Source organism: Xyrauchen texanus, chromosome 37 (genome assembly GCF_025860055.1).
Source record: "Xyrauchen texanus isolate HMW12.3.18 chromosome 37, RBS_HiC_50CHRs, whole genome shotgun sequence".
Classification (NCBI taxonomy): domain Eukaryota; kingdom Metazoa; phylum Chordata; class Actinopteri; order Cypriniformes; family Catostomidae; genus Xyrauchen; species Xyrauchen texanus.
In genome coordinates, this window is record NC_068312.1 from 37,067,383 (window position 1) to 37,082,008 (window position 14,626).

The following is a 14,626-nucleotide window of genomic DNA, read 5'->3' on the forward strand; positions in this document are numbered from 1 at the left end:
CACTGCATACTCAATCATACAGTGAAACAGACATTACCTGATTCTCCAGAGGTCATCAAACAGGCCTTGCTCAAGCTCTGGCAGCAGTAGAGCGATGGCTGTCTCAGCGTACATGCTGATGATGCGTTGACCTGCGCGCAGAGCTGTGTCTCTCACATACTCGTTTTCGTCGGCCAGCGCGAGCACACACACACACACACACACACACACACACACACACAGTCACATCGTGGTTCTCCCTCATAATACAACAAGGCAGAAATTGCAAAAACGCTTTGTGTAATAATATCACAATAAATGACACACAATTAAATCATATCTATCTTTAATATGTACACCAGTTTTGAATATTCAACATAAGTGATTTAGCAGCAAAGGTTCTCTCAGTATTTCATCTGTCAACATTTTCAATGCATTTCAATAATATTAAACAGCTGTTTTTAATGCAACTGCTGAGAATTGACTTGTACTCTCATAGAGATGATTTACACAAAAATCTAAATTGGGTAACTTTAATCTTCAATGTTAATTCCAACATACAGTATATGAATACATTTTTATGCATTAAATAAAAAGTTGTGCATGTTAACATTAGTTCATGCACTATGAACTAACAATGAACAATTGTATTTTATTTTTACTAAGATTGATAAATGCGGTTTATTGTTTGTTGAGCCCTGCATAAAGGATATGTGTGTTAACATGATTTGACACTTTTCCACTGCACGTTACGGTTCGACTCGCTTTACTTTTCTCAGTTTGTTTTTCCACTGCAGTTAGTGCCACCTCAACGTGGGTGGGATTATAGGCTGATTGTCATAGTTGCGCCGCCTCTACTGCGGTGACATCATCTTAAATGCGACACAAACATTACTGACCATAAACAATAACACGAGCGCTAGCTGTTAGCTACTAGCTCGTTGTGCTGCGTAAAGCAGTTGTTGCATGGTGATTTTAAAGTGTAACAGTTGGCCTGGTTGTTTTAGAAGCTTTCCAGTAGCTGGTCGACTAAATAAAGTGAAGCTTTCAAGAAGAGTATAGAGTTAACGTAACAAACCATCCTCCATCATGGACTCCAACAACGCCATGACCGAGTCCCGGGCACTCTCCCTCCCATTGCTCGCCGGTCTATTGCCATTGCTAGCGTCCATTTGGTCAAGCCACTTCCACTTTCTTCTGTTTGAACCACTCCGGCTGTTGTGGTCCTTGATGGTTCTGTAGTCACTTTTAAGTTTTTTTTTTACTTTTCCCTACACTGTTGGTTGGTCCGCTGGTAACCGTGTGCGGCCAACAGCTGAGAAACTTCCTGAAAGATTTAGCCTTTTTGGGTCGTTTCATCCGTCGCTAACGAGAGGAACCATCTGCACCCCGTTTACTGAACACGGCGTGGTTTTGCGTACAGCCAATTCTTTTCACAATTCGAAAGTGGTGTGAACAAATGATACTGCTATTGCTGTTGCTAACTTTAAAACTAGCGGGTTGATGTCCCGTGTCGGAAATCTGTGATGCCGGTAGTGACGATTCTCCCTGACCAATCAGTGATCTGCAGGGTTTTGACATCACATTTAGTATCACGCTTGGCTTGCTTGGAACCTCGACCGAGGTGGTACTAAAAAAGTACCAGGTACTATTCACAGTGGAAAACCCCCCAAAAGATAGCAAAGTCAAGTCGAGCTGTACCATGCAGTCAAAAAGCCCCAATTGTACTGTGATAAAACAATTTACTAACCTTTTCAATTTTAACATTTTGTTGCCATGATGATGTAATGTCAACATGCCCTAAAATGACTGTAAATATTACAATTTAAACAACTTTACAGCTCAAATAATACATGAGTTTTAACAGAAGAATGAATGCAAGTGCTTTTATAAAATTATAAGCTTCACATTTCTGTTTTTAAACCCTCTTTAACCCCATTGACTTCCATTGTAAGTGCCTCACTGTAACCTCGAGTTTTGCTTTTTTTATTTTAAAGAAATACATTTTTGTGGTAATCAATATTATGCCACAAATGCTGTCAATTGAGCTTCACTTGAAGTATTGAACCCAGAACATTCCTTTAATACACAACCTGCATATATCTGGTTTATATCTGGTGCACATGCACTAACCACTACGATACGGCTCCAACATTAACTTGTATTCATAAGCAGGACAACACACATTGTAACACGCTGTCTTACCTTGAGGATACAGGGAAGGATGGGACCCACATAGGGGGTGAATTTGTCTCCAAACGTGAGCGGCAGGTAGATGAACATCATGATGTATCCATCTCTGACGTGAGAGGCGATGTCCACTTTACTGGCCGTCTGAACCACGTCTGGCATCAGTTTATCAAGCTTCTCTACACCCAATGCTGCCATCACCTCAGCCAGACCTGAAACACAGGAAAAGTGTTTCCCGTTTTAATGGCAGGTAGATTAGGAGAGAAATTAAGAGAGCACAAACACTGCAGCATAAGGGAATGTCTCAAATTCACAGGTTTAATGTGTTTGCAACAGCTCTCTGCTGCCCTCTATTGGTTCAGTAAATGAATCAGGACTGATCTTCTCTCACCTTGAGCAGCACCGGACCGGTCCACAGAGCTCTGTTCTGACGCAAGCGTCTCCATGAGCCACGGCAGCAGATCTTCAAAGGAAGACTCACCCATCCCTTTCACCATAGCGCCCAGAGCCTTAGCAGACACTGTTCGAACCTGAGGGAGACAGAGACCGTGTTATACAACGCACAATATTTACAACCCAAATCTTCCTCCTCAGTCCACCCAGAACATTTCTTGAAACCAGAATTTTAATATGATTAAGATACATGACTACCCACATATATGTACAACTTTCCAGTATTCAGCAACATGGCACGGGAGGGTATGTACAGATGTCTTAAAGGAAAGGTTTACCCAAAAATGATAATTCTCTCATCACTTGCTCACCTTTATGTCTCAAACTCGTTTGACTTCCTTTCATTTGTGGAACACAAATGAAGATATTTTAATGGAGATATGAGGTGTTTTTGTCCATACAATACAAGTCAATGGGGATCCAAAACGTTCAAGTTCCCAAAAAAGGCATAATGGCAGTATTAAAGGTAATCCATATGACCCGAGTGGGTTAATTCATGTCTTTTAAAGCAATAGGGACGGTTTAGGGTGAAAATATAACTTATAATAACTTAAAATCTCCTTGGCGATCACAATTTAAAGCTCGATTACACTTCCTCGTGCTTGATGCATGCGCAGAGAGCTGTATATCGATCGCATCGCTTCAGAAGACATGGATTAAACCACACAAGTTTAATCATAAATAGATTTCCTTCAGACTGCTTTAATGTCCTTTCTGGAGCTTAGAAGTTTTGGACCCCATTGACTTGCATTGTAAGGATATAAACACGTCATCTCTCCATCAATAAATTGTTCGTTTGTGTTCTGCAGAAGAATGAAAACTCATACGAGTTTGACATTGACAAAGGTGAGTAAATGATTTTGGGGTGAACTATTCCTTTAAAGGTACAGATGCAAAACAGCCTGTTTAATTGAGTGATTAGTGCAAGGAATCTCGAAATCTAAATGTCACAAAATTGTAGACTAAGCCCCTTTTGGGAATTCCGATTGCCTGCCTTACCTCTGGCACAGGGTCCAACAGAGAGGCCTTTAGTCCTGGAATCACACTTGGCAGATACGGAGACAAATCCTGCAAACAAACACAATGTACGAGTTATTATACACTCAACCTTTTTTATTTTCTCCCCAATCTGGAACGCCCAATTCCCAATGCGCTCCAAGTCCTCGTGGTGGCGTAGTGACTCAATCCAGGTGGCGGAGGACGAATCTCAGTTGCCTCCGCGTCTGAGACCGTCAATCCGCGCATCTTATCACGTGGCTTGTTGAGCGCTTGCCACGGAGACGTAGCACATGTGGAGGCTTCACACTATTCTCCGCAGCATCCACACACAACTCACCACACGCCCCACCGAGAGCGAGAACCACATTATAGTGACCACGAGGAGGTTACCCCATGAGACTCTACCCTCCCTAGAAACCGGGCCGATTTGGTTGCTAAGGAGACCTGGCTGGACTCACTCAGTACGCCCTGGATTCCAAGAGGTGGATCAAGGGGTGGTAGTCAGCATCAATACTCGCTGAGATACCCATGCCCCCCATTATACACTCAACTTAACGTGATAAAACAAGTACCTCCTGTACTACATATACAGTAACTCAGAGATTATATTTAGAACATGAAGATGAGTTTTTTCTTGCCTTCTGGTCGGTAAGTGAATACATGTTTCCGATGATCTGTGCGGCCATCTTGCGCGTGTCGGTGGATCGGTCCTGAAACGCTCTCTGGACGATGGGCATTATCAGAGCCAGAGACGGCGCGTCAATGAAGTGCACAAACTTTGTATCCAGTAGCGTTTGCAGACAGTTCTGCGTCTTCTGAGACGGGTCAGTCAACGCGTCCAATAGGATGGGGGTGATCGCTGCACAATTGACAGAACACTAATTCAGTGCCATCAAAATATCACTATCACTAATATCACTAAAAATATAACTTCTTAAATGTTCATGCAGAAGAAAAGATGCATGTTAACTGACAAATATAAGTCTTTGACATTTCAAAATATACATTATCTCCAGCAAAACCAGTGTGATGCATGTGAAGACATGTTTTTTTATCAACATTTCTATGAAAATTGCCCCTCTTATGAGTTTACAAACTTTCCACTAAATGTCTTTTTCTTACCCAGGATTTCAGGGTTGCGAATAACAGATCCGATCAGTCTAAGCGCTTGCTGACCGGCCTTCTGCACCTTCACGTGAGAGTCTGTCAGCACCTCCGTCAGTTTGGGCACGATGTTCGGCAGACAGGAGGACAACTGTTTCGGTGCACAGAATGCCATTGCACCCAATAACTCCACAGACCCTATTATGACACATTACCAAAATGACCAAAACAGATTATGACACATTACCAAAATGACACGTGTTGTGCATGTGGTTTTCTTACTGTTTTAATAACTAATTAATCCATTCATTTACATTTACATTCATGCATTTGGCAGATGCTTTTATTCAAAGAGACTTACAGTGCACTTATTACAGGGACAAAATCCCCCCGGAGCAACCTGGAGTTAAGTGCCTTGCTCAAGGACACAATGGTGGTGGCTGTGGGGATCGAACCAGCGACCTTCTGATTACCAGATTACCAGTTATGTGGTTTAGACCACTACACCACCACCACTCCATGAAGTTAAATATTCAAATTGAGAACATTTCATATACAGAAAGTATCAGGTTCATGGATGCTGACCTGCTTTAGTTCTCCAAGATTCCTCCTCCAGTGCCACCAGTAGAGAGGGCAACACCAGCTTCACTCCGTGAGCACTGAGATTCCTCATCACAGCTTTAGCGCAGTCATCTGCGGCCTAATACACAAACACCATGAAGATCATGAGATCATGATGCACCATACAGAGTCTGAATGGACAGATCAGGAGTGTGTGTGTGTGTGTGTGTGTGTGTGTGTGTGTGTGTGTGTGTGTGTGAGTACCTCTCTGACATACTGGTTCCCATCACCAAAACACAGCAGGAGATGAGGAAGAACGTGGACCACGTAGGGCTCAAATAACTTGCCCAACATGTTACACAACATCTCGAAAGCAAACAGAGCACCTGTGACAGAGAGCGACAGGCTCATTATTAACATTGTTATTAATATTATAGGTATATATCGTTATATTTTTCATCTTTCGTTTACTGTACTTAAAGGGATAGTTCACATAACAATTCGGTCATCATTTACTCACCCTCGTGTCATTCCAAAGCTGTATGAAGAAGATATTTACAAAACATGATATTTTGAACTGTTTTTGGCCATTCAATGAAAGTCAATGGGGTACAAAACAACATTGGGCCCTCAATGTCATAGAGGTTTGAAACGACATGAGGGTGCTTAAATAATGACTGAATTTTTGAGAACTATCCCTTGAATTGAATCCTCTTTGTTGCTTAAGTGATTCTGCCATGTTAATGAATTTTGATAAAATGTATTTATCTATTTTTATTGACTTTATTTTTTCAAATGTTCTTAGGGAGGTGCTGTGAAGACAGAACAACTGGGATTTATTGAATCAAATTAATTAATTGTTTACAAACAAATAATTGCAATTATGATGGGCTCTTAAAGTGTATGTGAGCTTCATACATCTTAAGAATACTTCAAATATGTCTCTCTTTTTGGTCAACTTTAGTTTTGGTCAATTTTATATTTACACTTTTGTTTTTGGAACTCGTATAGAAAAGTATATTGCGCAATAGTGATATATCTCGGTCCTAACTTCTGGTTATTTTTTATCTAAAATAATTGCACTGAATTAACAAGTTCAATCCACTGTCCTATCTTTTCCACAAATGTACTTTAAATGTACACCCAATTGAAATGAGCTTTATTGGTGTTTTCGATATAGAGGGAATGCTGCTGACCCTCTCTGTGTCTGGAGTTCTTCTTGTCCTGTATAGCGTCTGTCAGTGTCGTCATGATGTCTTGTTGTTTAAGTGACAAGATCCCCAAACCCTTCACGAGTCCGGCCAGACCGTACGCCGCTCCCTTTCTCTCTGCGTATTTATCACTCTCAAGCAGCAACTGCAGGAGCTTCTTCACCATCCCGCCAGCATCCTCCTTTATAGCTGGAACCAGAGGAGGAAGACAGCTCGCCACCGACTCCTGAACCTGTGGAGCACCCGAGACCAAATCGAGATGTTAAATCGAAGCGATGTCTCTCTGTGGACCCCTTCACTCTGTATATACACCACTTGTATAGGTCGACTCACAGGAACTAACACTTTAGGTCATGTGTCCATAAATGCCATTACAGATAAATGTTGAAGTGCTATAATCCGCAACATTTACATTTATGCATTTGGCAGACGCTTTTATCCATAAGTGACTTACAATGCACTTATTACAGGGACAATCCCCCCGGAGCAACCTGGAGTTAAGTGCCTTGCTCAAGGACACAATGGTGGTGGCTGTGGGGATCGAACCAGCAACCTCCTGATTACCCGTTATGTGCTTTAGCCCACTACGCCACCAACACTCCACTCGCAACAAGCAAATGGAACAAAATAAATGGACCATATTGGAATGTGTTAAAAAAGAATTCTGTTTATAAGATTCAAGACAACTATTCCTTTAAGGGCGGGACAAAACAAAAGCGAGGGAAAGAGCGATTCAGACCTGTTGTGATGGAGTTGAGAGCGCAGTGATGAGCTTGGCCACGATGGGTTTGACTTTAGGATCACTCTTGTCCAGATGTTTGGCCAGAGAGCCCATGAGGATGACCACACTCTGACGTACAGAGTCATAGTTGGCGTCCTGTGGCGCGTTCTTCAGAAACTCTTCAAACACGGGCAGCAGAGAGCTCACGTTGTCCTACAAGACAAAAACATCAAAGATAAGATTAGCTGTGTAAGATACATCGTGTCACGTGGAACGCTCGAAGAGAAAGTCACCATGTGGTACCTTGCCGTGCGTGTTGAGAGCAGACATCGCCGCGTCCAGCATGCAACGTCGCACTTCTGGGTGTCTGTCGTTAAGAGCGTCCGGCACAAAGAACAGGAAGAGCGGTTTCACCTGACTCTCATCCAGATACTGAGCCAGTTTGTTCAGAGCCAGAGCAATGCCACACCTGCACACAGGAAACGCATTATTTACAATTCATGTCTGTGGAGGAATATTCAGTGATATATTTGACCATTTTCACGAACCACTGTTGATTCCTACAGACAATAATTATGATTACGTCAGTTTGACACTGGGAGTCTATGGGGCAAGCGTGCATCTGTTGGTCCATACAATGCAAGTGAATGGTGACCGAAACTTTCGAGCAACAAAAAGCACATAAAAGCAGCATATGTCTTCTGAATCAATCCAATCGGTTTTGGGTGAGAACAGACCAAAACATAACTCCTTTTTCTCTATAAATCTTCACAACAGCAGATCATGATTTCAAGCTCGATTACACTTCCTAGCGTCATCTAGCGCTCTGCGCATGCGTCAAGCACTAGGAACTGTAATCGAGCTTGAAGTCATGATCGTGCCTAGAGACTGCCATGGCAAGACGTACAAAAAAAAAAAAAAGTTATATTTTGGTCTGTTCTCACCCCAAATCAACTGGATCACTTCTGAAGACATGGATTAAACAACTATGCTGCCTTGCTTTTTGGAGCCTCAAAGTTTCAGTCACCATTAACTTGCATTGAATGGACTTAAAGACCGGAGATATTCTTCTAAAATTCCAAATAATGTAATACCCATCCAGGACCGCATGAGGGTGAGTTAATAATGAGAGAATTAATATTTTGGGTGCACTATCCCTTTAAGTTTAACTGATGGAAATGCTGATTGCCTTACCTGGCCTCCCATTGGTCAGGAGGAGCTTCAGAAATGACCCGTCCCAGAGCATCCAGAACTGGAGGAGGTCTCTACAGACACAGATCCATACAGCATGAATCAAAGTGATCACTTTAGGGGAATTATTTGTTCACTCACTCAACAGACAATCCAGAATGGTTCACTCTCAATTAAATATTACATCCATGAATTAAAGATGGCTGTCTGAGTGATCTATGCAAGTTAATGCAACATTTTTAAATTCACAGATGAAACTCAATCTTCTCTCTGCAGAGTGAAATATTAATGTATGGTGCTAAATCACTCGTGTGTGACACTCACGTAGAGTTTCTCATGGTAGAGTTCAGTGAGTTGGGTCAGAACCATGGCGGATTGGTCTTGGTACTGACTGACAGCGCTGGAAAGGGCCTCCGCACAGGCCGACCGCACGGCCTCCTCGTGGTGGATCACGTCTTCGATCAGCAATGGACACAGTTCGGGGACAAGCTCAAGACACAGAGCCTGCCAGAGTCTGAAACAAATACAAAACACAGCGAGGACTTAACTTACAGATGCATAGTGCACACAAAATTGGCAACACATTTCAGATTTACTCGCCAACAAACGTAACATTTTAAACGACAACTGTGGTTGGTTATTTTACATTTCAGACATCAGGACTCTTTCTAAGTGGATGCTATAGAGCTGTTCAGATTGTGGTACAAAAACCCGGAAGACAACTTACAGATGTGGTCGACTGATATGTGTTTTTGAAAGGCCGATACCGATACCTTCTCTAGATGGCAGTGTGGCCAGTAGAAATGCTGGTTTGTCTGTGTGTTTATGTTTCTTTAAGTTGATTTATGTCATTAAAGTTATGTTGACCATTCTGCCTGTTCCAGCCTCCTCCTTGCCCATCCTGAATCCCGTTACATCGACGTTAAAGTAAAAACATGTCCAAAACACACTGGGGACTCTTATTTTGAAATGACAGAGACTTGGCCCCATGACAATACTCTAAATTAAGTATTAACCAAATTAAGCTTTTTATAGACTATATATATATATATATATATATATATATACATTCACCAGATGAGGGTTACTGAGGAATAAAGTTGATTATTATTCAAAAGATATGAAGTCAGAGACACGGGCACATTTCCATATAGTTGCATTTTATGATTTTCGCATGACTCACTTCTCTGCCAGCGCTCTGCTCTCCTCCTCCACATCAAACTTTGATACCCAGAGTCTCTGTAACATCTTCAGGCCGTTGGCATCAGAGCTGTCGGTGGGCAGTGCCAACTCCATTTCCAAAAGTCCCTTTAAGATTGAGATAGCAGTTCTTTATTAAAAATAATTCTTAAACAAACTGGCACAATAAAAATGTCTTTAAGGGGGAGCAAAGATAACAGGGAAGACAGTGGTGTAAAGGAGGAGGAGGAAATAGAAAGATACTGACCCTCAGAGCAGCGTCTCTGACAGAAAAGCACGAAGACAGTAGCGCATCCAGTAGAACGTCGATTTCAGCTTGTTCTGCGAGCGCACAGCCCTCCCGCCCGCTCGCACTGGCACACAGCACCGTCAGACAGCCTGATGCCAACACCTACAAAACAAGCACAACACTATAAAACAACTCACCTAACACTGTGTTTGAAAACTGCCGTTTAACGGATCGAGTCTCTACCTGCAGGCGAGGAGTGGACGTGCCGATCACTTTGGTCAACAGCAGCAGCATACTGACTCTAGGCAGCAACTCTGGACCGTTCTGAACAAACGGACAAAACAAAAGTACAATACATGAATTCCTGTGACCTCATGTATACAGACATGCATAGAATCAACCCAATTGTGAACGATTGATTATTACCTAGATGTTCCTACAAACGATTAATAAAAACTTATTTCTATAATACACAAGAAAACAATACATGCAAGAAAAAATTCGGAGAAACTGTTAATCCATCCCTCTAAGGCCATTTACTTTTAAAAAAATATATATAAATACAGCTCACAAACACAGGGCAGAATTATGTGGAAGCTAGATACATTCAGTCCAACTGACTTCCTTAAGTTTCATGATAATTCTGTAATACAGACAGGGACGGGTTATGACTTGCAAAGGCCCTAGGGCCCCCTCCACCCAAAAGTTGTGAAGCAGGGGCAGGGGATGGTGGTAGGGTGTTCATTGTTCATGCCCAAAAGTTGTTGAGCAGGGGGAAGTGGGTGGGTGATGTTCATGCCCAAAAGTTGTGGAGCGGGGGCAGGGGTGGGTGGTAGGGTGTTCATTGTTCATGCCCAAAAGTTGAGAGGGGGCAAAGGTGGATGGAAGGGTGTTCGTTGTTCATGCCCAAAAGTTGTGGAGCGGGGGTAGGGTGTTCATGCCCAAAAGTTGTGGACCGGGGGCAGGAGTGGATGGGTGGTGTTCGTTGTTCATGCCCAAAAGTTGAGAGGGGGCAAAGGTGGATGGAAGGGTGTTCGTTGTTCATGCCCAAAAGTTGAGAGGGGGCAAAGGTGGATGGAAGGGTGTTCGTTGTTCATGCCCAAAAGTTGAGAGGGGGCAAAGGTGGATGGAAGGGTGTTCGTTGTTCATGCCCAAAAGTTGTGGAGCGGGGGCAGGGGTGGGTGGTAGGGTGTTCATTGTCCATGCCCAAAAGTTGAGAGGGGGCAAAGGTGGATGGAAGGATGTTCGTTGTTCATGCCCAAAAGTTGAGAGGGGGCAAAGGTGGATGGAAGGGTGTTCGTTGTTCATGCCCAAAAGTTGTTGTGATTCTGGTGATTGCTGGTGATTCATTTGACTTCAGTCTAGCTATACCTATCAGCAGTTCTTGTGGGGTTACATACATTATTATTATTTTATTCTATTAATTTAGGCAATTTTAGAGAAATTAGAAAGACCTTGGTATCTACTTCAGGTCTAGATGTATTTTCCATGTAAATATTCTTGTAAAAAATTTCAAATTGTTCATGAATTTCTGTCAATTTATGCAGTTTTTTTTTTTCTTGTTTTAAGGTCTCTGATTTTATAAATTGTATTATCAGCTTTTTGTTTACAAAGCTTACTAGCCAGGAGTTTCCTGGACTTCCCGTTTCGTAATAGCGTTGCTTTAGAAATGTGAGATTCCTCTTGATTTCCATGTTATGTATATCAGTGATTTCTTCTTTTACTTTTACGATCTCTTGAATTAGGCCTGGTCTTCGAGCTTGTGTTTTTTTATGCTCCATTTCCAACTCTTTCAGTGTTGTTTGTAATTATAAAACTTCTCCTGCCTTAGTTTCTTAGCCAATGCGGTTTCTACAATTATTTTTCCCCTCAAGACTGCTTTAAAGTGTCCCAAAACAGCACATTCATGTCAAAGTGATCGGTTGAGAACACACCCGTACCTCGTCTATAAGTATGTCACTGGCGTCCGAATGCGCACGCAGCTGTGCGTGTGTGTTGATGATTTGTAGCGCGCGGGTCATGGTGAGCTCCACCTCCTCTGCGGTTCCGCTGCTCTGACTCAACACAGTCTGCAGGAGCGGGAAACAGAAGGAGAACGCCGGTGCTGACAGCGCACATGCATCTGCTCCTGCAAAACCAACACAAATACACATTATGACACACAAAACTTTTTTGAAAATTAAGGTTAACTAAACTGGCCAAATTATGTAAATATGGGCAGTCATATGTTAATGAGATGTTATCGGATGAGACTAAAGGTCGACCGACAGTGGATTTTGCTGATACCGATATCTTAGGTGGTGGGAAAGGCCAGTAACCAATTTATCGGCAGATAGCTGTAAATCAATTCCTAGAAAAATGAATAAAATCCCAAAAGCAGTTTATTGTGCAACCAAAATCCCAATAATAACCAGAGAAATTACGATTTGATGCATAACAGGACTTTTAACTATAAACAAGTTGGAAACACAACAGGGACTTTTATTTTGACATGAACGAGACTTGGTTTCGTTCCAATGCTCAATATGCACGTATATACCAAATGTGTATTTTTATAGCCTATATTTTCACCAGATGAAGAGTTTTGTATGTATATACATTTCATCAGATCAGATTTACTAATAAGGAATTAAAAAAATAAATAAATTGAGGGGAAAAAAAAAACAATTCTGATAACCGACAGTTCCAAAAAGCAACTATCGGCACCGATTAATCTGTCAAACAGATAAAGAAATAAAAAAATTAATGGGGGAAAAAATACAGTGCACCTTTAAGATTGAAATCATACAGTCAATCTCAGTGCAAGTGCCGCCCTCTAGTGGTTTGGATGGCATTATCAGGCATCATCACTTATACACATAGACTGTAATAAAAGATGGACGACGCCCCTTCGCTCTTTTCCATTGGTGAGAACTGAAGCCGCCAGTGTCCCGATATGGCGCTGACATCTTGGGACTTGAGTCTGCACAGTTGTGATTTCGGGACCAGACCTGCGCAGTAGTGAGCAGGAAGTAAAGCCGCGAAATCAAGGCCCCGCCCTCACTCTCGCTGAATCAATCGCAAGCACACGCCCCTGCACTTTTGACTTTTGACGGTGTGAAATAATGAATTATAGAAATGTAGATATTAAATTTAAAGCTCCAATCTCCTCAGTCCTCCGAAGATCCTGAAAAAAATTCTGTTGGTGCTTCAGTGACTACTTCGCTCAGAGAACCTGTCAATCACAGCTGTCAATCATGACGTCACAACAGCGTTTTTATAGCATCAAATAACTAAAAACAAACTTATTTTGAAAAACACTTGAAATGACATCAACGTGATAGAAACTACAGTTTTCTTTGGAAAAAAGATATGTGAAGTGTAATTTCATTGTTTAGTTGGTCTCACGTCCCGTTGAATAACATGGAGAGGCGGGGTTTATGACCTATACTAGGACCAGTCACCGGGGGGCGATCAAGACGTTTTGGCTTCACGTTTGAGGGCTTGTGCGGCACACTTGCTTCTACCACTAAAACACAGAATTTAAAAAGGAATCAGATCAGACAACGCATGGCACGATGCCCATCTGACTTGACTGAACTTGATTTCTTAACACTTAAATTGACCATTTTCCAGAACCTTTGATGACAGTGTGTCCACACTTTGCTCTGCTCTGCCATTCTTGTAAAGCTCCGTTGACTATAGCCTGCTCTAAAAATGTGATCATTTGATGCATGTGTTCCTGCATTCCCGTGCCGCGAGAAATCTGATCAGGTCCCGCGGAAGTTTCGTGGGAATGCAGGCCTCTAATTTGATGAAAAATTAGGTAAGTGGTAAAATAGCGGTATAAAATATCGGCGTAACAAATAACACTTTGATTTTCATGATGTGACCCCTTTAAAGTTTTAATCTAAGCTTCCATGATGCGTGACGATACTCATATGCATGTGATACACACCGGTTTTGCCCTCTCTCTGAGGTACAGTTTGTGTGTGCAGCAGTAAGATGGTTCGCTGTGTAGCTGTGGCCAGATCCTCTTGTGACCAAGCTGGATCTAAATCACACTCCGGTTTCAACTGGCGCAAGGTCACCTGACCTACAAGAACCGCTATATAAAGATAAACAGATGATAACGGAGGAAGAAAAAACATCATAAAGCATCTTGTGCAGCATTAAATGTTATTAAATTAACATTACAAGCCAATTTACTTCATTAAGAAACGTTCCTGGTCTTATTGTGCATGATTCATCAGTCATAAGATGATGATTATCAGACAGAAAATGGAACGTATACCCAGATTGTGCAGTTCTTTCGGCATCAGAGAGACACCGGCTTTTAGGAAGATGTGTTTGACATGAGGAGCGGCCAGTGGAGACCGCAGGAGAGGCAGAAGAACCTGCAGAACTCTAGGAACATGTATCAGGATGAGAGGAGGATGACGCGCCAGAGTAGACTCCAACAGACTGATGGCAGACTGCAGCTCCGCATCCAACTAACAGAGACAAAGACAGAAACATCTGATTTGTTGTGTTCGCACTGAAGAACGAGTCTCAGGTTTGTACGGGTACTGTTGGACCTCTCACCCCCTGTAAAGTCTTGCGGATGCTGGACTCTTTCTCCAGCTGGTTCTGCATCATCTCCTTCTGTTTGCTGGAGAGATGGAGCTCCTCTTTGATGCCTTTCTTTTTCTTGATCTCCTACAATGCAAACACACGTTCAGAGTGAACATACTTGTGCCGGTCCATGCTTACAAAAACACAGTAGCACTTTATTTTACAGTATCTGTGTGACACGTATGGCATGTTTGA

At 42.2% G+C, this 14,626-nt stretch overlaps 1 protein-coding gene across 1 annotated transcript in view; it reads right to left on the minus strand.

Annotated features, from left to right (window-relative positions):
* The window catches only part of LOC127630489 (eIF-2-alpha kinase activator GCN1-like), a 48,557-nt gene that overhangs the window by 15,216 nt on the left and 18,715 nt on the right, over window positions 1-14,626 (minus strand). Inside the window, exons 23-42 of the mRNA XM_052108055.1 lie at window positions 14,402-14,515; window positions 14,112-14,310; window positions 13,776-13,925; window positions 11,779-11,966; window positions 10,082-10,162; window positions 9,857-10,000; window positions 9,593-9,717; window positions 8,734-8,923; window positions 8,413-8,483; window positions 7,522-7,687; window positions 7,237-7,431; window positions 6,483-6,729; window positions 5,551-5,672; window positions 5,311-5,425; window positions 4,744-4,923; window positions 4,260-4,480; window positions 3,622-3,690; window positions 2,561-2,699; window positions 2,184-2,381; window positions 38-179 (exon numbers count right to left, since the gene is read on the minus strand). Coding sequence (XP_051964015.1) covers window positions 38-179; window positions 2,184-2,381; window positions 2,561-2,699; window positions 3,622-3,690; window positions 4,260-4,480; window positions 4,744-4,923; window positions 5,311-5,425; window positions 5,551-5,672; window positions 6,483-6,729; window positions 7,237-7,431; window positions 7,522-7,687; window positions 8,413-8,483; window positions 8,734-8,923; window positions 9,593-9,717; window positions 9,857-10,000; window positions 10,082-10,162; window positions 11,779-11,966; window positions 13,776-13,925; window positions 14,112-14,310; window positions 14,402-14,515 — 3,056 coding nt within the window. The remainder of the gene's footprint in view (window positions 1-37; window positions 180-2,183; window positions 2,382-2,560; window positions 2,700-3,621; window positions 3,691-4,259; window positions 4,481-4,743; window positions 4,924-5,310; window positions 5,426-5,550; window positions 5,673-6,482; window positions 6,730-7,236; window positions 7,432-7,521; window positions 7,688-8,412; window positions 8,484-8,733; window positions 8,924-9,592; window positions 9,718-9,856; window positions 10,001-10,081; window positions 10,163-11,778; window positions 11,967-13,775; window positions 13,926-14,111; window positions 14,311-14,401; window positions 14,516-14,626) is intronic.